This window comes from Hyperolius riggenbachi, chromosome 11 (assembly GCF_040937935.1).
Source record: "Hyperolius riggenbachi isolate aHypRig1 chromosome 11, aHypRig1.pri, whole genome shotgun sequence".
NCBI lineage: Eukaryota > Metazoa > Chordata > Amphibia > Anura > Hyperoliidae > Hyperolius > Hyperolius riggenbachi.
Genome location: NC_090656.1, coordinates 130,307,360 through 130,332,791, shown reverse-complemented (window position 1 = coordinate 130,332,791; position 25,432 = coordinate 130,307,360). Strand labels below are relative to the sequence as shown.

The 25,432-nt window shown below is 45.0% G+C and overlaps 1 protein-coding gene across 1 annotated transcript in view; it reads left to right on the top strand.

The window, feature by feature from the left end:
• Positions 1-797: 797 nt before the first annotated feature.
• Positions 798-25,432, top strand: part of LOC137538225 (malignant fibrous histiocytoma-amplified sequence 1-like) — a 92,181-nt gene continuing 67,546 nt past the window's right edge. The window contains exons 1-2 of the mRNA XM_068260271.1: positions 798-859; positions 23,867-24,740. Of these exons, the coding sequence (XP_068116372.1) occupies positions 847-859; positions 23,867-24,740 (887 nt within the window). The 5' untranslated portion in view covers positions 798-846. The remainder of the gene's footprint in view (positions 860-23,866; positions 24,741-25,432) is intronic.

Sequence of the window (25,432 nt, the reverse complement as noted above, 5' to 3'; positions counted from 1 at the left end):
TTTTGCATCAGCATTCAGTTCAGAGGCAGTGAGGGTGATTCCCCTGGTGGTGAGAGGCCCAGGGCTCACCTGTATCTCGCTCTGGGTATCGCATGGTAGTTTAGGGGTCCTGGTCTGTGGCAGATTCCGGGACCCATGACTGTCGTGTGAACCAGTGTTTTGTTGTTATCTCCCCAAACAAATCGTGTGACAGCAGCCTGCTAGGCTAAACACAGCACTGTGAAACCCAGTTTTCCACCAAAAGGTTTTTTGTTTCCTGTCTGCACAATGTACATGGAACCATCCCAGGGCATATTGTAGAATCAAAATGTAAACTGTGGGGACAGTCAAATGAGGAAATAGCAAGGTTCCTGTGTTCTCAAGAAACTTCTGTATACAGTTGCCTACCCACAAGTTCCCTGACAAACTATTGCAGTGAGTGCATAGACTGTGATAGGGCAACAGCTACTTTCCTGCTAATCACATTGGCTAGGACTTGCTTCCTGTCGCCTGGACAGTTAGCACCGTGTACATACTGTAGCATGCAGTTAGGCTTCATTTATCAAAACCAGTGTTAAATAAACCCTTTATTTCATTATCCTACTAACAGGCAGTTGTTAACTTCACCTGCTATAAATGCTGTGACAACCTATGTCAGGTGGTCATGTTGAGTGTATAATTCAATGCTATGTATAGAACCTTGCATCACTTCAGCAACATGTCCTGCTATATTATTATCTGAATACTGTGTATTGACATCTATGTGACTGACTGTGTGATGATGCAAGAAGACTACTGCAGGAAAAAGTAACATTTAGAGGAATTGAAACTTTTTTTCACTTCAAGGCGAGCCTCCCCCAAGAAGTCATGGAAGGAAAACGTAAGTGTTTAAACAATGCATTTCTTATCAGTTTGTTTTTTTTCAGATTAGTCATATTTACTAAAAGGTACTTCAGAATCATTATACTAGTTTGGGTAAACTAAGCTTTATCACCCTAGATAAATAAAACAGGAAATGTGTTAGTCAAGTGGTGTATCTAGTACTGTATGTTGCAAACAGTAATTATAAACTGCATTATCCAGTTTGTGTCCTCCCAGCAATGATTATTCAGACTGGCTAGATATAAGTAGACTGACTCGATCAATAGCTCCTTAGATAATTTACCAACTTCTAAAAAGGTAACCTGAAGTGAGAGTGGGAGGCTGACATATTTCCTTTTCGCTCATTTTGGACTGAAATGCTCTGGTCCCTTAACACTGGCGCATTCAGACGGGGGTTACCGATGTATGGAATCCCCCTAAGACTCCTGTACCTTTAAAAAAAAATTCTCTGAAATCGCTATAGCGGGCAAGCTGGTAAATATACAGAGGCTTGCCTCCTGCAGGGTCTGTGGGAAAAACTCAGCTCTTTCACTATTGTAAAGACTGCATGTGCACAGCTACATAAGGTATTTCACAGGTTGAAAAGTTTTTGACAGTCCCTAAACTCTGAAATCGCTGAAGCGGGCAAGCTGGTAAATATACAGAGGCTTGCCTCCTGCAGAGTCTGTGGGGAAAATTCAGCTCTTTCACTATTGTAAGGGGCAATCTTCCAACAGGCCGCCTTTCATTCAGTGATTTAGGGCTTGTCTGGTGTATTCATATTTGTTGTTGTAAGGCAATGTGAAACACTTGGCTAGCTGATAAAAGTGCAATTAAAGGACAGACAAGCTGGTAAATATACACAGCATGATGCAGAGCTTCCCTGGAGGGTCCGTGGGCAAAAATCTATCTGGTCTCTCCCCCTATGTTATAATGACTGCATGTGCTGATAAGGTGTTAAACAAGGTGAAACGTTTTTGACAGTCCCGAGACTCCAGGAGGGCTGCTTTCTGACTTGTGTGAGAGACCAGCAGAGACAGGAGACCTATTACAAGCAAGTAGTCTCTGTGTGATAAGGGACTGCAATACAGATATGCTCTCTGCTCCATCTCAGGCTATTCTCAGTCTCTCTCCACTCCTCCTCTCTCTGGGCTAGTGCACGCCAAAATCACAATAGCAATTGCTAGCAGTTTGTGAGTGCAATTTTGTGAAGCGATTTTCAGAGCAATTTCTGAATGAATCGCTCAAAAAAATGCTACATGCAGTATACATGCGATTTTGCAAAAAACCACAACGCTGCTCTGGAAACACCCTCATAGGGTAACATTAGCCAAGCGCTTTTCAAATCACTGTTGATTTGAAAAACGCTCAGAAGCCCTCTTAGTGTGCAGCAGCCCTCCCTCATTCACCTTTGTTTCCCTCTTCCCCTAGTGCTGGCTGGCTGTGTCTTCTTGTCATACAGGAAAGCTAAATAAAAGTGCAATCCTGGTGAGGCGAATTATTATTATTATTATTATTTAGTATTTATATATAGAGATGTCCCGAACGGTTCGCCGGCGAACGGTTCCAGGCGAACTTCGGTGGTTCGCGTTCGCCTACCAAACGCGAACTTTCCCGGAAGTTCGATTCGCCCCATAATGCTCTATGGAGCAAAACTTTGACCCTCTCCATCACAGTCAGCAGACACATTATTGCCAATCAGATGGCACTCACTGGTGGAGCCCCCCCCCCCCCTTATACAAGGCAAGGTCCTTGAGCCATTTGACTCACTCATCTGCCTATACTAATTAGTTAAAGGACAGCTGCTAGGGAGATTTTAATTAGGCTCTTGTGGGCTCCACCCTCCACCCTTCTACCGGAGGGAGGAGGGTCTCATCTGCCAGAGAATTATATTATTTCAAAAGCCAGTTTACATACCATAGCTGAGAATTGAACCCAGGTCTCACTGTGTGGTGGGCAAGTACCTTAACCGCTGTACCACAACAGTACTAACTGAAGCTGGCCTAGCATTTACCATTTATGCTCAATCCAAGAGAAAAATTAGACAAGATAGCAGCGTTAGGAAGACTTGCCTAAGGTCTCCTACTGAATAGGTGCTGGCTTACTGAACAGACAGAGACGAGATTCGAACTCTGGTCTCCTGTGTCAGAGGCAGAGCCCTTAACCATAACACCATCCAGCCACTGCTTACTGATATGTAGCCAGACATGGCCTTGTATTTTGTGTTCAACAGTTGTCAAGAGAAAAATTAGACAAGATAGCAGTGTTAGGAAGACTTGCCTAAGGTCTCCTACTGAATAGGTGCTGGCTTACTGAACATTCAAATCACAATAGATTAGCCCACTTCCAGGACAGGTCTCACCTATTTCCAGTTTGGCCAGCATAGCGTACTTGGCCGCGATTAGCGTGTGTCTCTCTCTGCCGAGCCGGGGACCGAGCTCTCCAGGTCGGATGGGGCGGATGTGACGCCACTCTCCCGCGCACGTCCTGGATGGTAACTATAGAAACAAAGACGCACGTTCACATCACAGTATCACTGCGAGCGGCGTCTCTAAGTTAGGGGAAGAGGTGGTCTAATGCAAATAGCCACTACCAATGTAATTGGGACTATAGTATTATTTATTTATTAAAAATTGACAACGCGTTTCACGGAGGATCAGCCTCCGCTTTTTCAAGTCTTGTATGCTTAGTAAAATAGTTTCATTTTATACATGGCCTCATAAGTGATCAGCCAATCAGTCCTGTGTGGGGCGGGAATCAAGACCCTAATGTCTATAGTAGTGTGGAAAGAGGTAGTACTCCTAATAGATAGTCAAAGAAAGAGAACAAATAAGATATTACACTATACGAAGGATTACTATCATAATGCCTCCAAAGTGATAGGAGATGTACTAGGTTGATTATAAAGTACAACAGGATTCTTATGTTGGCATCGCTACCGTTAAGATAAATTAAGAGCGAAGGTTAGCTATTACTACTCTCCAACATGAATTCATATACAAGGTTTTCCATGCTCTCACACAAAACCCATTGGCTGTAACAATGTATTGCATCTAATCATACAAAAACAATTTATATTAGACTCCATAGAGTTCATATTGAAGACCAACTACTTCACCTTTCTGGATTCCTTTTACTTACAGTTGCGGGGAACGGCGATGGGGACGAGGTTCGCTCCAGCCTTCGCTAACCTTTATATGGGCTGGCTGGAGGAGCAGTTTGTCTGGACCTCTGTAAATCCCTTTCGTGAGAACCTCGTGCTCCATCGCCATTTCATTGATGACATAATATGTGTGTGGGAGGGTACTATAGAGGATTTGTGACTATCTATTAGGAGTACTACCTCTTTCCACACTACTATAGACATTAGGGTCTTGATTCCCGCCCCACACAGGACTTATTGGCTGATCACTTATGAGGCCATGTATAAAATGAAACTATTTTACTAAGCATACAATACTTGAAAAAGTGGAGGCTGATCCTCCGTGAAACGCGTTGTCAGTTTTTAATAAATAAATAATACTATAGTCACAATTACATTGGTAGTGGCTATTTGCATTAGACCACCTCTTCCCCTAACTTAGAGACGCCGCTCGCAGTGATACTGTGATGCGAACGTGCGTCTTTGTTTCTATAGTTACCATCCAGGACGTGTGCGGGAGAGTGACGTCACATCCCCCCCATCCGACCTGGAGAGCTCGGTCCCCGGCTCAGCAGAGAGGGGCACACGCTAATCGCGGCCAAGTACGCTGTGCTGGCCAAACTGGAAATAGGTGAGACCTGTCCTGGAAGTGGGCTAATCTATTGTGATTTGAAGGCTTAGAGCGCCCCTCTTTCTTTCTTATATCGTTTTAGTGGCATCTTGGGAGCAGCCTAGCCGAAAGTGGGTGGCCTGATCGCACTTGGGGTTTTTCCACTACCCCACCTTTCTTCTTGGCTTACTGAACAGACAGATACGAGATTCGAACTCTGGTCTCCTGTGTCAGAGGCAGATCCCTTAACCATTACACCATGCAGCCACTGCCTATGGATATGTAGCCAGACATGGCCTTGTCTTTTGTGTTCAACAGTTGTCCAAAGAGAACCCCAGATAGCCAGGTAGATTCATCTCTCTCTCTCTCTCTCTCTCTCTCTCTCACCAACACTACAGGCTGAAGCCAGCCTAGCATGTACCATTTATGCTCAATCCATTTATGCTCAAAAATACAATTCCAAGGAAAGCGTTGACCATCCCTACTAGAGAGAGAGAGAGAGAGAGAAATGAATCTACCTGGCTATGTGGGGTTCTCTTTGGACAACTGTTGAACACAAAAGACAAGGCCATGCCTGGCTACATATCTGTAAGCAGTGGCTGGATGGTGTAATGGTTAAGGGCTCTGCCTCTGACACAGGAGACCAGAGTTCAAATCTTGTCTCTGTCTGTTCAGTAAGCCAGCACCTATTCAGTAAGAGACCTTAGGCAAGTCTTCCTAACGCTGCTATCTTGTCTAATTTTTCTCTTGGATTGAGCATAAATGGTAAATGCTAGGCCAGCTTCAGTTAGTACTGTTGTGGTACAGCGGTTAAGGTACTTGCCCACCCCACAGTGAGACCTGGGTTCAATTCTCAGCTATGGTATGTAAACTGGCTTTTGAAATAATATAATTCTCTGGCAGATGAGACCCTCCTCCCTCCGGCAGGAGGGAGGAGGGAATGGGTAGAAGAGGTGGAGGGAGGAGGGTGCCCTAAAATAGGGGTCTGTGTAAATCCTAGATGTTAGCCTGGGACATTTGATGTGTATTTAACTCAATCATGTCTGCCTCCAGGTATTAGAGCCTTTGAAACATGTTTTCTATCATTTTTCTAGGCGTCAGAATTTTTTCTATTTTTCAAAGTACGCCTCCCCGTTGAAGTGTATTGCGGTTCGCGAACCGAACCTTTCGCGGATGTTCGCAAACAGGGTAGACATCTCTATTTATATAGCGCCGCCATCTTCCTCAGATGCATATATTCCTGCATCATATGGCTATTGCTTGCGCTATGTGACACTATGTGGCGTATTCCACCGAATTGTCCAAACTAAGTCTATCTCCCGTTCCTCTCTTGGGGAGTTGTTCCAGCTCTGTCCCCCATTCAAATTTGCTGCTACCTGAAGCCCTCAAACACTTGTGTCCTTGAGTACTTCCAAAGATAGGCAGCTCCGTAATACGCCAGCGCACTTTTGTGCATGGGCAATATGGAGCTACCTGTATTCGGAAGCACTCGGGGAACATAAGTACTTCTGGACCTTTCAGGAATCCCCCCCCCCCTTAAAAATCCTGCGTTTGCCCCTGCTTAAAGGAGAACTGTAGTGAGAGGGTATATGGAGGCTGCCATTTTTATTTCCTTTTAAGCAATATCAGTTGCCTGGCAGCCCTGCTTGTCTATTTGGCTGAAGTGTTGGCTGAATCACACCGGAAACAAGCATGCAGCTAATCTTGTCAGATCTGTCAAAATTGTCAGAAACGCCTGATCTGCTGCATGCTTGTTCAGGATCTATGGCTGAAAGTATTAGAGGCAGAGTATCAGCAAGATAGCCAGGTAACTGGTATTGCTTAAATGGAAATAAATATGACAGCCTCCATACACCTCTATCCCTCTATGCTGAATCGAGATAAAACTTAACTTTTATTAGAAATCTAAAAAAAGATCATCTGGATGAAGATACATAAATTACACTTGGGAGTATTGCTGGGCCTATTCTGTCAGTATGTAGATAGATAGATAGATAGATAGATACACTATCCAAAGCCCTATAGCAATATAGATTACATATAAAATCACACAACCCCCACCAAACAACCCGACATGTTTCACTTCAAACTGAAGGTTTTTCAAGGGACAAGTGCTAAGACAGTGCAAAAAGTGATAAGGTGCAAAATTACTGTGTAAAACAAGTATAAAATATAGCCTATAGGCTTATAACATTATAGCAGCCAAACGTATATGGTAGCTCACTCCACCTTTTATGCCCTCATGAGGGGTGTAGATCGAGACCACCCCCCATGGGTACCCCCCTTAGTCACTCCCACCAGTAGGGCCAGCGCTCCATTGGTTCAAGGTCCTGTCTATCATATAATCCACCAATGATAGAATGGTGTATATAATGCAAAATACAAAATAGATCCCCTTTATAATATGTCCCTATTTCCCAAAACTCACATGATGGTGCCTCTTAACATGTCCATGGGCGTCAATCACACCAAAACATCGCTCCTAGCCAGGCCGCATGCATAAGCGGCAATGAAAACCAGGCTCCGTAAATGGAGCACTCTGATTGGTTAGAGGGCCGCCCTCCATGTCTCCGTGCTCTGAACAATCGGCATGGCGTATCAACAAGGCCAGACATCAGAGCTCTTCCACATAGTGCGCATTGAAGCGCACACATCATATCCTTTTGCCGGTGTAATGTCAGAATGAGAAGCCCGGAAGCAGCCTTCCTCACTGAGTATCGCGCATGCTCAGTGGGAAGTTAGACATTATTTACCTGAAATATCTCCGCTTCCGCACCACGTACACTCCCGAAATTTTCAGGGTAGGGAGGGGACCCCCAGATCTAGCTCTGTGCCGAATTGCAGCCCCCGAGCCCCGCTAGTTTCCGAGATAGGTTTGCTGGAATCAGTCTCGGGAACCAGCGGGGCTCGGGGGCTGCAATTTGGCACAGAGCTAGATCTGGGGGTCCCCTCCCTCCCCTGAAAATTTCGGGAGTGTACGTGCAGTGAAAGCGGAGATATTTAGGACGTTTTACGTGGCTGCGTAATTTAATGGGCCACAGGCTCCTACTGCGCATGCGGGGCTGCCCAATCTGCTTGGCTGCCCATTCTGACACTACACCGGAGGGTCCCGTTCCGTATACTAGGGCGATACCAAGCGGTGGATTGTTGCCATAGCAACACCTCAAGTAAACGTTACCACGAAGGGAGGACTTACATCATTATATTCCCCCTAAATGCGCCACCTAATAGATAATCGTGGCGCCGAGCGGGGGTTATAGCTATGGCAACGCTACTTGTAGGTAGGCATTGCCCAATACATCCCACGCTTCCACATATGGGAGGGGAGAAGATAGACTTATAAACAATGCGTCCATGCCCACTACATCCATTAAAGGGGCCCATACACTGTATTAACCATATGGTGATGGGAATATTGTAGAAATACAGGGGGGATGCACTACATATAAAAAACAGAAGTTAAGTAAATCATATTTCTAATAAAAGTTAAGTTTTATCTCGATTCAGCATAGAGGGATAATTTGTTGTTAATACTGTAGTTCAGGTTTTGTTGTATTTTCTATACACCTCTCTCTACAGTTCTCCTTTAAAGGACAACTGAAGTGAGAAGACTATGGAGGCTGCCATGTTTATTTCCTTTTAACCACTTCACCACTGAGGGGTTTTACCCCTTGAACACCAGAGCAATTTTCACCTTTCAGCGCTCCTTTCATTCATTCGTCCATAACTTTATTATTACTTATCGCAATGAAATGAACTATATCTTGTTTTTTTCGCCACCAATTAGGCTTTCTTTAGGTGTGACATTATGCCAAGAATTATTTTATTCGAAATGTGTTTTAATGGGAAAATAGGAAAAAATGTGGGAAAAAATTATTATTTTTCAGTTTTCGGCCATTATAGTTTTAAAATAATGCATGCTACTGTGATTAAAACCCATGAAATGTATTTGCCCATTTGTCCCAGTTATAAAACCGTTTAAATTATGTCCCTATCACAATGTTTGGCACCAATATTTTATTTGGAAATAAAGGTGCATTTTTTTCAGTTTTGCATCCATCCCTAATTACAAGCCCGTAGTTTATAAAGTAGACAAGACAAGACAAGACAAATAACATTTATATTGCGCTTTTCTCCTTGCGGACTCAAAGCGCCACAGTGTTATACCCTCTTGACATAAATATTTAAAAAGTTCAGTCCCTAAGGTAACTATTTATGTTGTTTTTTTTATTGTATTTTTTTTTTAATTACAAAAAAAAAAATTGGGGAATGTGGGAGGTAATGAGTTAATTTATTGTGTAAAACTAATGTATTTGTATATGTAAAATGGTTTAGGGTGTAGTTTTACTATTTGGCCACAAGATGGCCACAGTGAGTTGGTATTCATGCGACCTGTAAGCGTCCGGAAGGACGCTTACAGGAAGCAGTATGAAGCTGGGAAAATCACAATGATCGTGCTGTTTCTCATAGAAGCAGCAGATCATTGCGGGGGCTTAGATCAACGAACGGGAATGGATTTTCCCGTTCATTGATCTCCGGGCGAGCGGGCAGCGGCGTGCACGAGCGGCGGGATACGTGGACAGCGGTGGTAGCGCGGGAGGTATGGATTTCTCCGTCCCTTGGTTTTTTAAAGAGAACCCGAGGTGGGTTTGAAGAATATTATCTGCATACAGAGGTTGGATCTGCCTATACAGCCCAGCCTCTGTTGCTATCCCAAACCCCTCTAAGGTCCCCCTGCACTCTGCAATCCCTCATAAATCACAGCCACGCTGCTGACAAACAGCTTGTCAGAGCTGGCTGTGTTTATCTCTATAGTGTCAGTCTGCTGCTCTCCCCGCCTCCTGCAGAACTCCAGTCCCCGCCTGCATCCCTTCCCTCCCTGCTGATTGGAGGGAGGGGACGGGGGCAGGGACCGGAGCTATGCAGGAGGCGGGGGAGCAGCTGAGACTGACACTACAGATGTAAACAGAGCCTCACAGCACAGCTGTGATTTATGAGGGATTGCAGAGTGCAGGGGGACATTAGTGGGGTTTGGGATAGCAACAGAGGCTGGGCTGTATAGGCAGATCCAGCCTCTGTATGCAGATAACATTCTTTAAACACACCTCGGGTTCTCTTTAAGGGTGCAAAAAGGGACGGAGAAATCCGTACCGCGGGGGGTAAAGTGGTTAAACAATCCCAGTTGCCTGGCAGCCCTACTGGTCTCTTTGGCTGCAGAAGTGTCTGAATAACACCACACACTGCATGCAGCTAATCTTGTCAGATTATTATTATTATTGATTTATTAAGCGCCAATATATTCCGTGGCGCTGTACAAAGTCAGATCTGACAATAATGTCAGAAACCCCTGATCTGCTGCATGCTTGTTCAGGGCTAATGGCTGAAAGTATTAGAGACAGAAGGTCAGCAGGGCTGCCAGGCAACTGGTATTTTAAAGAAAATAAACATGGCAGCCTCCATATACCTCTCTTCAGTTGTCTTTTAAGGACCAGAGCCCTTTTTTTCATGTTTTATTTCCTGATCGCAGTGATGGGGGGTCAATAGCCAATGAAATTTTCTCCTGTCTGAGGTATGGAGCTAAGCTGTCTTTGGACAACTGAGTCTTGTGCCAGCGGGGACGTGTTATCGCATTCCGTGCACAGGATATGGCCATGTTAAAACTACACCATATCGGGCTTAAAGAGAAACCGTGACCAAGAATTGAACTTCATCCCAATTAGTAGCCGATACCCCCTTTTACATGAGAAATCTTTTCCTTTTCACAAACTGATCATCAGGGGGCGCTGTATGACTGATATTGTGGTGAAACCCCTCCCACAAGAAACTCTGAGGACCATGGTACTCCTGGCAGTTTCCTGTCTGTGAACCTTGTTGCATTGTGGGAAATAGCTGTTTACAGCTGTTTCCAACTGCCAAAACAGCAAGCAACAGCTACATCACCTGCCAGCAGTAAAAATGTCACCATGTGATAAATGTCATGGATTTAAAAGATTTTACAATGGGCAAACCCTGACTAAATCATTTATACATAATTATTGTAAAAATGAAGCACTTTTTTATTACATTATTTTCACTGGAGTTCCTCTTTAAGTAGCCACAAGTGCGGCATATTTTTAACTACTTGCGGTCCCGAAGTGGTTAAAAAGATACTTAAGCCACTATAAAAAAAAACCGTTTTACTTACCTGGGGCTTCTACCAGCCCCCTGCAGCCAGCACGTGGCCTCGCAGTCACTCATGAATCCTCCGGTCCCCCAGCATCAGCTAGTTTTGTTTTTGCCGACAGGCTTACTGCACAGGTCTGGCCACGCATAGCCTTCTTCATGTTCCCGTCCGCAATATTGTCCTGCGCAGCTGCACCACAGTTAGGGCATGATTATTCTGTAGGCTCTTCTCTGTATATTTCTCTCTGAACAGTGATATTTGCTTGTGGCCCAGTCATACGCAAGTATGATAAGTGTGCTACATTAACTCAGTGCCTACAGAATGTAACCTAGATTCATGTACTTCTATGTTATCAACTTTATTTGGATCCAGTCGTAATCTGATATGATTATGGCCACTCACATGGGGCCCCTTCATTTATTCTGCACAGGGGCCCACTGTTGACAATAATGTCAGAAACCCCTGATCTGCATATGTTTGTTCAGGGTCTATGGCAGAAGATCAGCAAGATATCCAGGCAACTGGTATTGTTTAAGAGGAAATAAATATGGCATCCTCATCATCCCTCTCATTACAGTTGTCCTTTAAAAAAAATATTTTGATAAGATGTTAAAACATCTCCTGTGAGAAAACTCGGTGGGAAAGGTAATTGTTTAGGGACCCTTAACTTATTATCTCATGAATGAACTCTGCTTACAGATGAGGTGTAAAATATGAAGTAACTCCAAGGAAAAGCTTCATGCATCGCCCCAAAGTCACTTCCCAGTACTATTCAAAGCTGGCTGACAAAAGCAGCAGTGTATAGATATACTGGAAATGTGAACTGCTCTACTTCATTCAAAACCATGGACATTCTTTTTTTATGTATAACACATGTGATAAATCCAACAGATTAGCCACATACTGTACTGTATGTTTCCAGCATTCATTTATTTTCTAATTGTTCGCCCGTGTACTTGTAATATTTTTTTTAGATATATGTATATCTATATTGTTTGCTATTTTTCATGTTTTACCCTGGCCCTAATACAGTAAATATTTATCTAAATATTCTAACTCACAGCTCATGACTCATGAGGTGTGGCCAGTTCCTCTGTATGTGACAGATACAATCTTTTCTTTATTTAACCACTTCGGTACCAGCAGCCTCTGCCCCCTTAACCCTCCTGGCGGTATAAAAAAATCTGCCAGGAGGGAGCGCAGCAGTTTTTAAAAAAAAAAAAAATTTCCTATATCATGTAGCGAGCCCAGGGCTCAGCGGCATCCCCCCGCCCTCTTCGATCGCCTTCGGTGATCTCCGATCAGGAAATCCCGTTCAAAGGGCTTCCCCCGTCGCCATGGCCACCCCTCGGCGCTGCCTGGCACTGATTGGCCAGGCAGCGCACGGGGTCTGGGGGGGCGGCCATGCGGCGCGACGGATAGCGGCGATCGTGCGCGGGGCGGCGGCGATCAGTGTGCTGGCGCAGCTAGCAAAGTGCTAGCTGCGTCCAGCAAAAAAAAAAAATTAACGAAATCGGCCCAGCAGGGCCTGAGCGGCACCTTCCGGCGGCTTACCCCGAACTACGTTCGGGGTTACCGCCAAGGAGGTTGAGGACCAGAGGCTGCTGGTACACTAAAATGCTGCATACCGACAAATCACCGCAATAATCCATCGCTCCCGCGGTCCGCCGGTCACGCCGCTCTGTCCCTGCCACAGGCTGCTCTCTCTGCCGTCTCTATGACGGCAGAGCGCTGTGCGCCAGTCAGGAGCCGCTTTCATTGGCTCCTGACCCTGTCACTCAATGTAAGCCAATGGGATTGGCTTTTAGTAATGACAGGGCCAGGAGCCAATGAAAACGGCTCCTGCCCGGCTCACAGTGCTCTGCCGTCATAGAGGCGGCAGGGCAGCACATTGCGGCGGGTAGAAAGTGGTGGGAATGGATGGGGACGTGCAGTGAATGGGACGTAGAGCTTACGTCCGGTCAGAACCGCAGCGCAACCCGCCCGATGTAGATTTGTACCGCGTCGTTCCAAAATTGGTTAAAAAAAATATCCTGTTTGTTGTCACAATGAATTATTTCTTATGGAACATTTACAATTGAAAGAATTGATTGTATTTTAGATTTAGGTCGCATTCACAGTGGCACGTTGTGGAGCTGAGTTATACAGTCTTGTAACGCAGCTTACCGCACTGCAATGCTAATCCTATGGGCCGCTCACAGTGCGACGTTAAAGTCTCCTTGAAAAATGTTGCATTGTGGTAACTCACTGCTTGCAGTGCGTTGCCTCTAAACGCAGACACGTTGCGACTTTAACGTCGCATTAAACCGCAAAGTCCCACTGTGAATGTGACCTAATTCATAAAAATTGTCCCGTCAATGGGCACCTTTAGTACATTCCATTGAAATCTGAGGCTTTTTGAGCACAAAAGTATTTGATATTAAATTCATATGATTTACATTTCTTAGTCAACTGTGTAATTGAAAAAAAATGCAGCATTTGGAATAAGGAAGTACATCCTTAAAATTCCTAAAATTAAAATATGGTCCCGTTGATTGAAACATCATTAGGGTCTTGTAGGGACCTGTATTATGTAAACCTCAGATATCTAATTTCTAAGGCAGTGTTTCTCAACATTTTACTGGTAGGTACCTCCTTTGAGGCTAGTTACACACCAGGACGTTGCATTTAGGGGACGTTATAGGGCACATAACATGCCCCTAACACAACGCCTGGTGCTCTCTGGTGTGGACGTCGGAGTGAGCCGCGTTGTGCAGCTCACTCTGGCGTCCGTGATGCCGCGATGCGTACTCTTGGACGCATGCGGCATCACGTGGTCCCGCCCGGCCAATCGCCGCAAAGAGCGGCCACTCCAGGAAGTAAACACTGCACGTCACTGAGTGCAGTAAATATTAATTAGCCATGTGCCCGGCCGCTCTCCCCTCCTCCCCAACATGACTGAGCATGTGCAGACAGTCTAACACGGCCTAGCCGCGTAGAACGCACAGCATGCAGCACTTTGCTGCATTACAATGTAACGCAACGTGGGCAGTGTGAACAGCCCACTTGTGTTACATTGCTGTGCGTTGGGGGAGCGTTACAGGCTGCACTAACGTGCGCCTGTAAAGTCCCTGTGTTAGAAGCCTGAAAGCTCATGCTCAGTAGATACCCCCTGACATAATACAGATTATATTAAGTATCTCTTAAGCAAGATATATTTAATCATAGTACATGGTAATTGGCTCTAAACAATTTCCAACATTTACTACTGCTTTTAACCTTTTAGCGGCCCAACTCGTGTTTTCTCGTGTGAGATAACTCAGGGCAGGGCAACCTCTGCTGGCTAATCTCAGGCTGCATTAGGCAGAGTGAACACAGAGAGCAGTTTCATATTTACCTGTTCAGACGCTGAATTGGCTCTCCTCTTCCTGTTTTCTTTCTCCACCATAGGGTCCTAAAGACAGCCCTGTGTAGTACAGAGATATAAATGTTTGCTCAAGTAGCAACGGGCAATGTATTTGCACCTTATGTATATCTTTCCCAGTATGTTGTTTGAACAACTGCTATCAGTAGTATCACACAGAACCTGAGGTAGTCGATAACACTGCCCCTCAGACTTATCTACTCACCCAGTTGTATTACTCTCTCCTTGTCCCACCTGTGTGCTGCATAGCTACACCCCTCCCGAGGTGGGAGATCAGCAAGGACCACAGCACACGTTTGGTTCACACTAGTACCTACCACATAACCCGGTTGGGGAGGTTTTTATTTTAATATTGATACATTGCCTGTTGCTACTAGAGATGGCCCGAACATCCGATTTTTGGTTCGTGAACCGGGTTCGCGAACTTTCGCAAAAGTTCGGTTCGGGCAAACTTTCGCGAACCGCAATAGACTTCAATGGGGAGGTGAACTTTGAAAACTAGAAACACTTATGCTGGCCACAAAGTGATGGAAAAGATGTTTCAAGGGGTCTAACATCTGAGTTTTTGCATGGATGAGTGGGATAGATGCCAAAAGTCCAGGAGAAAAATCTGGATTTGATGCAAAGCAGCGTTTTAAGGGCAGAAATCACATTGAATGCTAAATTGCAGGCCTAAAGTGCTTTAACCACTTGAAGACTGCAGTGCTAAACCCCCCTAAAGACCAGGCCATTTTTTACAATTCAGACCACTGCAGTTATAACTGTTTATTTCTCGGTCATACAACTTATCACCCAAACAAATTTTACGTCCTTTTCTTCTCACTAACACAGCTTTCTTTTGATGCTACTTGATTGCTGCTGCGATTTTTAGTTTTTATTATATTCATCAAAAAAGACATGAATTTTGTCAAAAAAAATGACTTTTTTAACTTTCTGTGCTGACATTTTTCAAATAAAGTCAAATTTACTATACATTTGAGCGCGAAAGTTATTCTGCTACATGTCTTTGATTAAAAAAAAACCATTCAGTGTATATTTATTGGATTGGGTAAAAGTTATAGCGTTTACAAACTATGGTGCAAAAAGTGAATTTTCCCATTTTGACGCATCTCTGACTTTCCTGAGCACCTGTCAGGTTTCATGAGGTGCTAAAATTCCAGGATAGTATAAATAACCCCAAAATTACCCCATTTTGGAAAGAAGACATCGCAAAGTATTCACTAAGAGGCATGGTGAGTTCATAGAAGATTTTATTTTTTGTCACAAGTTAGCAGAAAATGACACTTTGTGACAAAAAAAATAAATAACAAAAAGTTTCCCTTTCTGCTAACTTGTGACAAAAAAAATGAAATCTGCCACAGACTCACCATGCCCCTCTCTGAATACTTTGGGATGTCTACTTTCCAAAATGGGGTCATTTGTGGGGTGTGTTTACTGTCCTGGCATTTTGGGGGGTGCTAAATTGTAAGCACCCCTGTAAAGCCTAAAGGTGCTCATAGGACTTTGGGCCCCTTAGCGCACCTAGGCTGCAAAAAAGTGTCACACATGTGGTATCGCCGTACTCAAGAGAAATAGTATAATGTGTTTTGGGATGTATTTTTACACATACCCATGCTGGGTGGGAGAAATATCTCTGTAAATGAGATTTTTTTGATTTTTTTTTTACACGCAATTGTCCATTTACAAAGATATTTCTCCCACCCAGCATAGGTATGTGTAAAAATACACCCCAAAACACATTATACTACTTCTCATGAGTACAGCCATACCACATGTGTGGCACTTTTTTGCACCCTAACTGCGCTAAGGGGCCCAAAGTCCAATGAGTACCTTTAGGATTTCACAGGTCATTTTGAGAAATTTGGTTTCAAGACTACTCCTCACGGTTTAGGGCCCCTAAAATGCCAGGGCAGTATAGGAACACCACAAATGACCCCATTATAGAAAGAAGACACCCCAAGGTATTCCGTTAGCAGTATGGTGAGTTCATAGAAGATTTTATTTTTTGTCACTAGTTAGAGGAAAATGACACTTTGTGAAAAAAAACAATAAAAATCAATTTCCGCTAACTTGTGACAAAAAATAAAATCTTCTATGAACTCACCATACTGATAACGGAATACCTTGGGGTGTCTTCTTTCTAAAATGGGGTCATTTGTGGTGTTCCTGTACTGCCCTGGCATTTTAGGGGCCCTAAACCGTGAGGAGTAGTCTTGAAACCAAATTTCTCAAAATGACCTGTGAAATCCTAAAGGTACTCATTGGACTTTGGGTCCCTTAGTGCAGTTAGGGTGCAAAAAAGTGCCACACATGTGGTATCGCTGTACTCGTGAGAAGTAGTATAATGTGTTTTGGGGTGTATTTTTACACATACCCATGCTGGGTGGGAGAAATATCTTTGCAAATGGACAATTGTGTGTAAAAAAATGGAAAAAGTTGTCATTTAAAGAGATATTTCTCCCACCCAGCATGGGTATGTGTGAAAAGACACCCCAAAACACATTATACTACTTCTCCTGAGTACGGGGATACTACATGTGTGACACCTTTTTGCAGCCTAGCTGTGCAAAGGGGCCCACAGTCTAATGAGTACCTTTAGGATTTCACAGGTCAATTTTACTCATTTGTTTTCCAGACTACACCTCACGGTTTAGGGCCCCTAAAATGCCAGGGAAGTATAGGAACCCCACAAGTGACCCCATTTTGGAAAGAAGACACCCCAAGGTATTCCATGAGGGGTATGATGAGTTCATAGAAGATTTTATTTTTTGACACAAGTCCATTTCCACTAACTTATGTCAAAAAATAAAATCTTCTATGAACTCATCATACCCCTCACGGAATACCTTGGTGTGTTTACTTTCCGAAATGGGGTCACTTGTGGGGTTCCTATGCTGCCTTGGCATTTTAGGGGCCCTAAACTGTGAGGAGTAGTCTGGAAACCAAATAATTAAAATTGACCTGTGAAATTCAAAAGGTACTCATTGGACTTTGGGCCCCTTTGCACAGCTAGGCTGCAAAAAAGTGTCTCACGTGTGGTATCGCTGTACTCAGGAATAGTATAATGTGTTTTGGGGTGTATTTTCACACATAACCAATCCTGTGTGTGAGAAATATCTCTGTAAATGACAATTTTTTCCATTTTTTTTTTTAACACTAAATTGTCATTTACAGAGCTATTTCTCCCACCCAGCATGGGTATGTGTGGAAAGACACCCCAAAACACATTATACTACTACTCCTGAGAATGGCAATACCACATATGTGACACTTTTTTGCAGGCTAGCTGCGCAAACTTGCCTAAAGTCCAATGAACACCTTAGGCTTTACAGGAGTGCTCACAATTTTGGCCCCCACCAAACAATTCCAGGACAGTAAAAACACCCCAGAAATGACCCCATTTTGAAAAGAAGAGACCCCAAGGTATTCCACGAGGGGCATACTGAGTTCATATAAAATTTTATTTTTGTCCCAAGTTAGCGGAAAATGACACTTTGTGGGGAAAAAAATAAAAAAATCCATTTCTGCTAACTTATGACAAAAAATAAAATCTTCTATGAACTCACCATGCCCCTCAGCGAATACCTTGGGGTGTCTTCTTTCCAAAATGCGGTCACTTGTGGGGGTCTGTCCTCACATTTTAGCGTCTCCACAATCATTACATGTATGGCCAGTATTAGGAGTTTCTGCTATACTCCTTATATTGGGCATACGGGTGATGCACTTTTTTCTCCATAAAAGGAAAAATGAACGGCAAAGATTCTCACATTCGCATTGATCAATGTGGATGAAAAAATATCTGCCGAAATATGTGAAAAAAGAGGGGGGCATGGCGTTTGCCAGGACATAGGAGCACCGGCCACAAAATTTTCCAAACCCACTTTGCTCCTATGCCCTGGCAAACCCGATTAATTCATTCACATCGATCGATGTCGATGAAGAAAACCTTTGCCAGTTTTGATACAAAGTGCTTGCCAAAGCATAGCAGCTCCAACACCGCCCCTTAGCTCATATGCCTTGGCAAACGTATCTTACTGCGGAGGAGAAATCTCGTCCTGCAGCGCTGCATGCACCGACTTGTGTGTAATCTGACAGACGCGCAATGCTTCTGTCAGGATGCACCATCAGTGCTGCAGCTGAGTGACATCTATTGTCTGTGTACTGATTTTTGACATCTGATTGATTAGTGATTGGTTTTTGATCATCTGTGATTGCCCTGTGATTCCAATTGCTGTTTACATTGGTTGGCATCTGACAGCGGCACTGTGATTGATATCTGGTCGCCTGTCACAGCTCTGATCGAGGTCTGAGTGAGTGTCACTCAGATCTCACTCAGACCTCGATCAGAGCTGTGACAGGCGACCAGATATCAATCACAGTGCCGCTGTCAGATGCCAACCAATGTAAACAGCAATTGAAATCACAGGGCAATCACAGATGATCAAAAACCAATCACTAATCAATCAGATGTAAAAAATCAGTGCACAGACAATAGATGTCACTCAGACCTCGATCAGAGCTGTGACAGGCGACCAGATATCAATCACAGTGCAGCTGTCAGATGCCAACCAATGTATACAGCAATTGAAAACACAGGGCAATCACAGATGATCAATAACCAATCACAACGCAATCAATCAATCAGAAGTCAAAAAACTGTGCACAGGCAATGATGTCACTCACATGTCACTCACATGGCACTCAGACCTCGATCAGAGCTGTGACAGGCGACCAGATGACACTCAGACCTCAATCAGACGCCTTGGCAGGGCCAGTGAGGGGGATAGTGGGGGTGATCAGCAGCGATCGGCGGGGAACTGGAGCAGGATCAGTGTGGCTGTGTGATTAGCAGGGCTGCCGTCCTCTCTCCTGGTGGTCCGGGCACGCTGTGACCAGGAGAGGAGGAGGCAACCAGTATAATACACGTTGTTTACATAACAACGTGTATTATACTGTTTCCATTGGATCATTTGAAAGATCGCAGCCTGCCGGCGCTGCTAATTGGCCGGCGGGCTGATGACACAGGGGGGCCGCAAGTGATGCCGGGCGATGTGGGCGCGCATGCGCGCGCGATCGCCCGCATTTCAGATTGAAAGGACCTTCCGCCAATCGGCGTTAGGCGGTCCTGGGGCTGCCGCCGCGGCCACGCCCATCGACACGGGCGGCAGGTGGTTAAAACATCTTGCATGTGTATACATCAATCAGGGAGTGTAATTAGATTACTGCTTCACACTGACATACCAAACTCACTGTGTAACGCACCTGTGGTTAAAACAATGGCGAGATTGCTCTTCCTCATGGATATCAGGTAATGTCTTATCAACTTTCGATGGTTCTTTCTCTACCATTGTTAAAGCTTACATCTATTTTTTTAAGATTACATTTTCTGCTGGCTGTTCAGTACCTGTAACAAGAATCTGTTATGGAGGGCAAGTCTGCCATTGTGAGTGACCACGGGTAATGGCCGGGGAATCAGGGTTCGCTTCCGGTTCGGAGTGGGAGCCTGAGAACCGGCTACCACCACCACACATCCAAGTAAGGACCCATTTGCTGTATAAGTAATGTACCTGCCCTGACCGTGCTTTGCAGACCAGGCATCTGTGGTCAGATGGACCCTTGACCCAACGCTGTGTGCCAGAGATGACACCACTTGCCTTTAACGAAAATGTGTTATGGAGGGCAAGTCTGCCATTCATTCAACTGTGTGAAACTTTCTATGGTACTTTCTCAGTAGCATGGTGACCATGGGTAATGGCTGGGGAATCCTGGTTAGATTCTGGTGTGGAGTGGGAGCCTAAGAAATGGCTACCACCACCACACATCTAAGGAAGGCAGCAGGCACGCGATGGGCAAAGGACCAGGAATGGCTACCACACATCCAAGGAAGGCAGCAGGCATGCCATGCACATACTAAGGTAGTGACCAAAAATAATACAGGAGGACTTTCGAGGCCCTGCTGTATATGAGATGAATCAACTTTAAATCCTTTAACGAGAATCTGTTATGGAGGGCAAGTCTGCCATCCATTCAAATGAAAGGTATGCACTGACTGCCAAGTATAATACAATGTGCAGTCAAAGATGCAGTGAAAGGTATGCAGTGACTGCAAACAGCTGTTTGTGTAGTGACAGCCGTGCTGGACTGGTGCGCACCATGACGAGACTGCAGGTGATGGCGGCTTTCCAGCCCACATGGTCGCCGGGCTGAGGTAGCTGAATGACAGAACAGTGACTGTCCAGCTGATTAAATTTGGTCTGTCCACAATGAAGCAACAACCTTATTATCGTGGGTGTGCCCCCCGACACACTCATATAGCCGGCGGTCATTGCTTCATTGTGATACACAAGCCCCTTCACCGCGGCAAGGTAATGATCACAAAGGGGAATTGGCACATGTACATGCCTTTTGTTTTGTTGTCGCAGCTGCAGTGCAGCCAGAAAAATTAGGCAGGCATGTACACGCACCAGAACAATTAGTATAGCGGCCGCTGCTAGCAGCGGCCTTAAAAATTCAGGAATCCACCTGGAGTCCTGGACCCTGTTGGTGGTGGCGGAGAAGGCAGGCAAGCGGCCTGCAGGCAGAGATGCTGTGTGGGGAGCGACTTAGTCTTGGGGCAGGCAGTCACACGGCGTGCAGGCAGCGATGCTGTGTGTGGGGACTGACTTAGTCTTCCAGCAGGCCTGAGCGTGCTTTGCAGGCCAGGCATCCGTGGTCAGATGGACCCTTGACCCCACGCTGTGTGCCAGATATGTCACCTCTTGCCTTTCAACATCACGGTACAGTTTAGGTATCGCCTTTTTTAAGAAAAAAATTGCGTGATGGTATCTTACACTGCGGTGTGTGGCTTTGCTTTTGTGTGCTGCTTTTCCTCAGGTGGTCATCCCATTGCAGTTTGTGGTTTGTAATCATGTGCCTTCGTAAGGTAGTTGTCGCTACATGGGTCTTGGTCTTTCCACGGCTCAGTTTTCGGTGGCAGAGAGTACAGATGGCATTGCTCTCATCTGAGGCAGACACACAAAAACATTTCCACACCGCTGAGCCCTGGGGTGATGGCACTTTGGTGGGGGCCACCAACTGAGTGTTAAGTGGGGTGCCAGAATCAGAGCAGGAGGAGGAAGATATGTCACGCTTCCGTGCGGAAGCTGAGAAAGATGAGGTGTTCTGTGTTAAATAGTCAACTACGTCCTGCCAATATTGGGGATTGGCACGTGCCTGCTTCTGAACACTGTACTTTGGTCGAGGGCCGCACAAAATCACGACAGCACGACCTCGAACAGACCTACCAGGTGGCCTGCCTCTGCTTTTTGTTTTGTCCATATTGGGGGGGATGAAGTGAAAGGTATGCACTGACTTGACTAATACAATGTGCAGTCACACAGGTGCAGTTAACAGGTATGCATGGAGTGGTATGCACGGAGTGCGTGCACTCACGTAGGTTGGTGGGTGCACTGAAAACAACAGGTAGGTATATGCAGTGATGGGTATTACAAATGTGCACCTGTCACACACACGTCCCGTGAACAGGTAGAGTGACTGGTGGTATTAAATATCACACTGTGTGCGCTCACGTAGGTAGGTGGGTGTACTGTGAACAACAGGTAGGTATATGCAGTGATGGGTATTATAATGTGCACCTGTCACACACAGACAGGTACTGGACAGGCACAGTGACACTGCGTGCGCTCACGTAGGCACAGTGACACTGTGTGCGCTCACGTAGGTAGGTGGGTGCACTGTGAACAACAGGTAGGTATATGCAGTGATGGGTATTACAATGTGCACCTGTCACACACAGACAGGTAACGGACAGGCACAGTGACACTGCATGCGCTCACGTAGGTAGGTGGGTGCACTAAAGTGATCAACAGGTAGTAGGTATATGCAGTGATTGGTATTACAATGTGCACCTGTCACACACACAGGTAGTCACTGAATGTGCTGGGCCTGGCAGTAGCACACACAGTAGGAATTACCAAGGCTGTCTATGCAACACAAGTGTCTGTGACACACACACACACACAAAAAAATAGATCACAAGAACAAGATTAGCTCTCAAAAGAGCTGTTGAGGGGTGCTTTTTTAGCAATAAGAATCAGCCAGGAGCAAGCTAAGAAGCCTACAAGAGCCTAACTAAGCTTTCCCTATAAGTCTCTGCACAGCAGCTCTCCCTTCTCTAATTAATGCAGGCACATGAGTACCGTAAGTGAAAGGCCTGACGCTGCCTGCTTTTTATAAGGGGGGAGTGGCTCCAAGAGGGAGTGTAGCCTGATTGGCTACAATGTGCCTGCTGACTGTGATGTAGAGGGTCAAAGTTGACCCTCATGAAGCACTATGGGGGCGAACCGAACTTCCGGAAAAGTTTGCGGTTCTCCGCGATCGCAAACCCCGGAAGTTCGCCGGGAACCGTTCGCTGGCGAACCGTTCGAGCCATCTCTAGTTGCTACCTGAGCAAACATTTATATCTCTATACTGCACAGAACTGTCCCTAGGCAGTGATGACCACCGGATGAAATCCGAATAGGTTTTATTCGGATTTCATCCAGGTAATTAAAGCACCTGTGCGGGCGGTGGGTGGGTGGGGGGAAGGAGGCAAAACGGAAGGAGGCAGTGCTTGTAATCATGTGATCACGGCTTGGAACGCAGAGTGGCAGGTGCTGTGGGACGGATCAAAGAAGACGTCCGATGGGTAAGATTACCCCCCCCCCACCCACCCACCCGCACAGGTTCTTTAATTAGCAGGATGAAATCCGAATGAAAGGCATTTGGATTCATAGCCGGCCTTTGACCTGGGCGACCGGAGCGGTTGCTCAGGGTGCTGGCTTCCAAGGTGGCATCTATAGCTGGTTACCTATACTGAGGGCACCTACACCTGACTTCCTATACTTGGGACACCTATGCCTGGCAACCTATATTGAGGGCACCTACACATGAGATCCTATACTGGGGGCACCTATGCTTGGGAACCTATTGAAGGCACCTACACATGAGATCCTATACTGGGGGCACCTATACCTGGCTACCTACCTATAGTGAGTCTGAGGGCATTTTTTTTGGGGGGGCGCACAGCGGCTATAATGCGTGTTGCAAATTGTCAGTGCTATCATGGGGGCGGGGGGGGGGGGGGGTCTAACTGTCCCGCTGATTTTTTATTAATATTCCTGAAAGGTTCTAGCCTTCATTTTTAAGTATATTCAGGATAATGCACTCTTTCCATCCATTCGTGGATATTAATAGTATTTTTCTATTATATAAATGTGATGTGTCACGAAGATCTGAGCATTTGGTGTGATGTGTCACGGCGTCAAAAAGGTTGGGAACTACTGTCCTAGGAGATATCTCCGGAGAAAAGGCAAATTGCATATGCGCCTGTGTGTGCATGTGTGTGTGCACGCACGCAGGAAGAGGATGAAGGGGGGCACAAAAATCAGGTTTCGCTCAGGGCGCTGTGAAACCTAAGGCCGGCCCTGTTCGGATTTCATGCGAATACAGATTTAAGAGCATCCCTGTCCTTAGGACCCTAAGTAGAGGTGTGTCAGGTTGAATACTACACTTAAATGTGCAAAGATCAGAATGATGTGTTCTGAATAATACAAGGAAAAGATACAAGTAGACATGCAAATCTATTACTTTTATATGCCTGTTTTTGTTCCTTGAATATAGTTCAGTAGTAATCCTTATTTTATAATAACTTATGTTTTTGCAAAATAGGCAAAGAGGTGTTGCCTTTGAGACAAGTGGACCTGTCACTGAAGAGATTGAAAGTTATCCCGTTTGAGGTTTTGGCTGATACCCAAATACAAATCCTTAACTTGGACCGCAACAAGCTTCGCAGCGTGCCACAAATATGCTGTCTTCGAGAACTTCTAACTCTCATCATTTCCAAAAACGAGTTAACTGACTTTCCTGCGGAGGTCCAATATTTAGTCCACTTAGAAAGGTTGGAGCTTAACCAGAATAAGATCCACACCATTCCTGATAGTATATTTTCCAATCTCAAAAACCTTAAGTATTTGAAACTGAATAACAACCGTCTGTCAGAGCTGCCAATGGACATATCCAGCTGTTTTCAACTTTACTACTTAAATTTAGCCCACAATCAATTCACTGAAATTCCAGAGTCTATCCTGAAGCTGACAAGTTTGAAAGAGTTTTACGTGGACAACAATAAGATACAGAAATTGCCTTCTGATCTCTTCCTCAATCTTTCCTTGAAAAAGTTTAAGGCTTCTTGTAACCATCTGAGGGAACCTCCTGATGAGGTCTGTGCTGGAGGACTTAAGCAAATCCGTAGCTATTTCCTGCAGATGCAGGGAGGCCAAGCAAGGGAGGAGAAGAGGGTAAAAGTCATATTCATAGGCACGAGCCTAGCTGGTAAGACAACTATAAGCCGGAGCCTTAGTCAAGGCCAGGTCATGCCTGTCTCTGAGGAGGAGAGGACTGTAGGGATAGAGATTAGTGAATTCCAAATTAATGACTTCAAATTCCTTTTCTGGGACTTTGCTGGACATCTAGAGTACTATGTCACTCATCATGTCTTCATTACACCACATGCTTTAGTTATACTAGTGGTTGATCTCCACAGGTAAGCCCACACAGTTCAATGCATGGTATTAGCAATACAAACCATATAAGAAAAAATGATTTAAAGCCTGAATCATAAAACAGAGTATGCACAAAAGTTTGTTTCCTAGACTGCAAGCATTGCTTCATTACACTTCCAACATATTTTTACAAAGCAGTTATCCACCAGTGTAACTCATTCCTCCTGTCTACATCTTCCTTTTTGTCAATGATTTTTGCCATGTCATGCCTAACTCTTTACCTACCCTACCATCCGATTCAATTATTATAATCAAATCGGATGAAAATCGGTGCTGCCAAGTGCATGCCTTATCGGCGATGAGACCAATATTGGTCACATGAATTGGTCGGGCATGCTGCAAGATGTAGCGCCGACTTACTCGATCAGGTGCGCAGCAGTAACAGCCAGCGATATCGCTAGGAGCAACAAACACACACGCCCACATGTTTGCTGGCAACCACATGCCGGAGAAGCGGCATCACAAGGCCAATTCCGGATCGATTTCAGTATGAAATTGATCGGGAATTGGCCTGCAGTGTATGAGCAGCCAACAGATCTCTCTCTAATCAGATTCGATTACAGAGATATTTGTCTCTTGGTTGAATCTGCCCATCATCGTTAGCTGTATGACTACCTTAAAGGCGCTACTAATATCAGATTTGCTGTAGGTAAACATGCCACCTTTTAAAAGA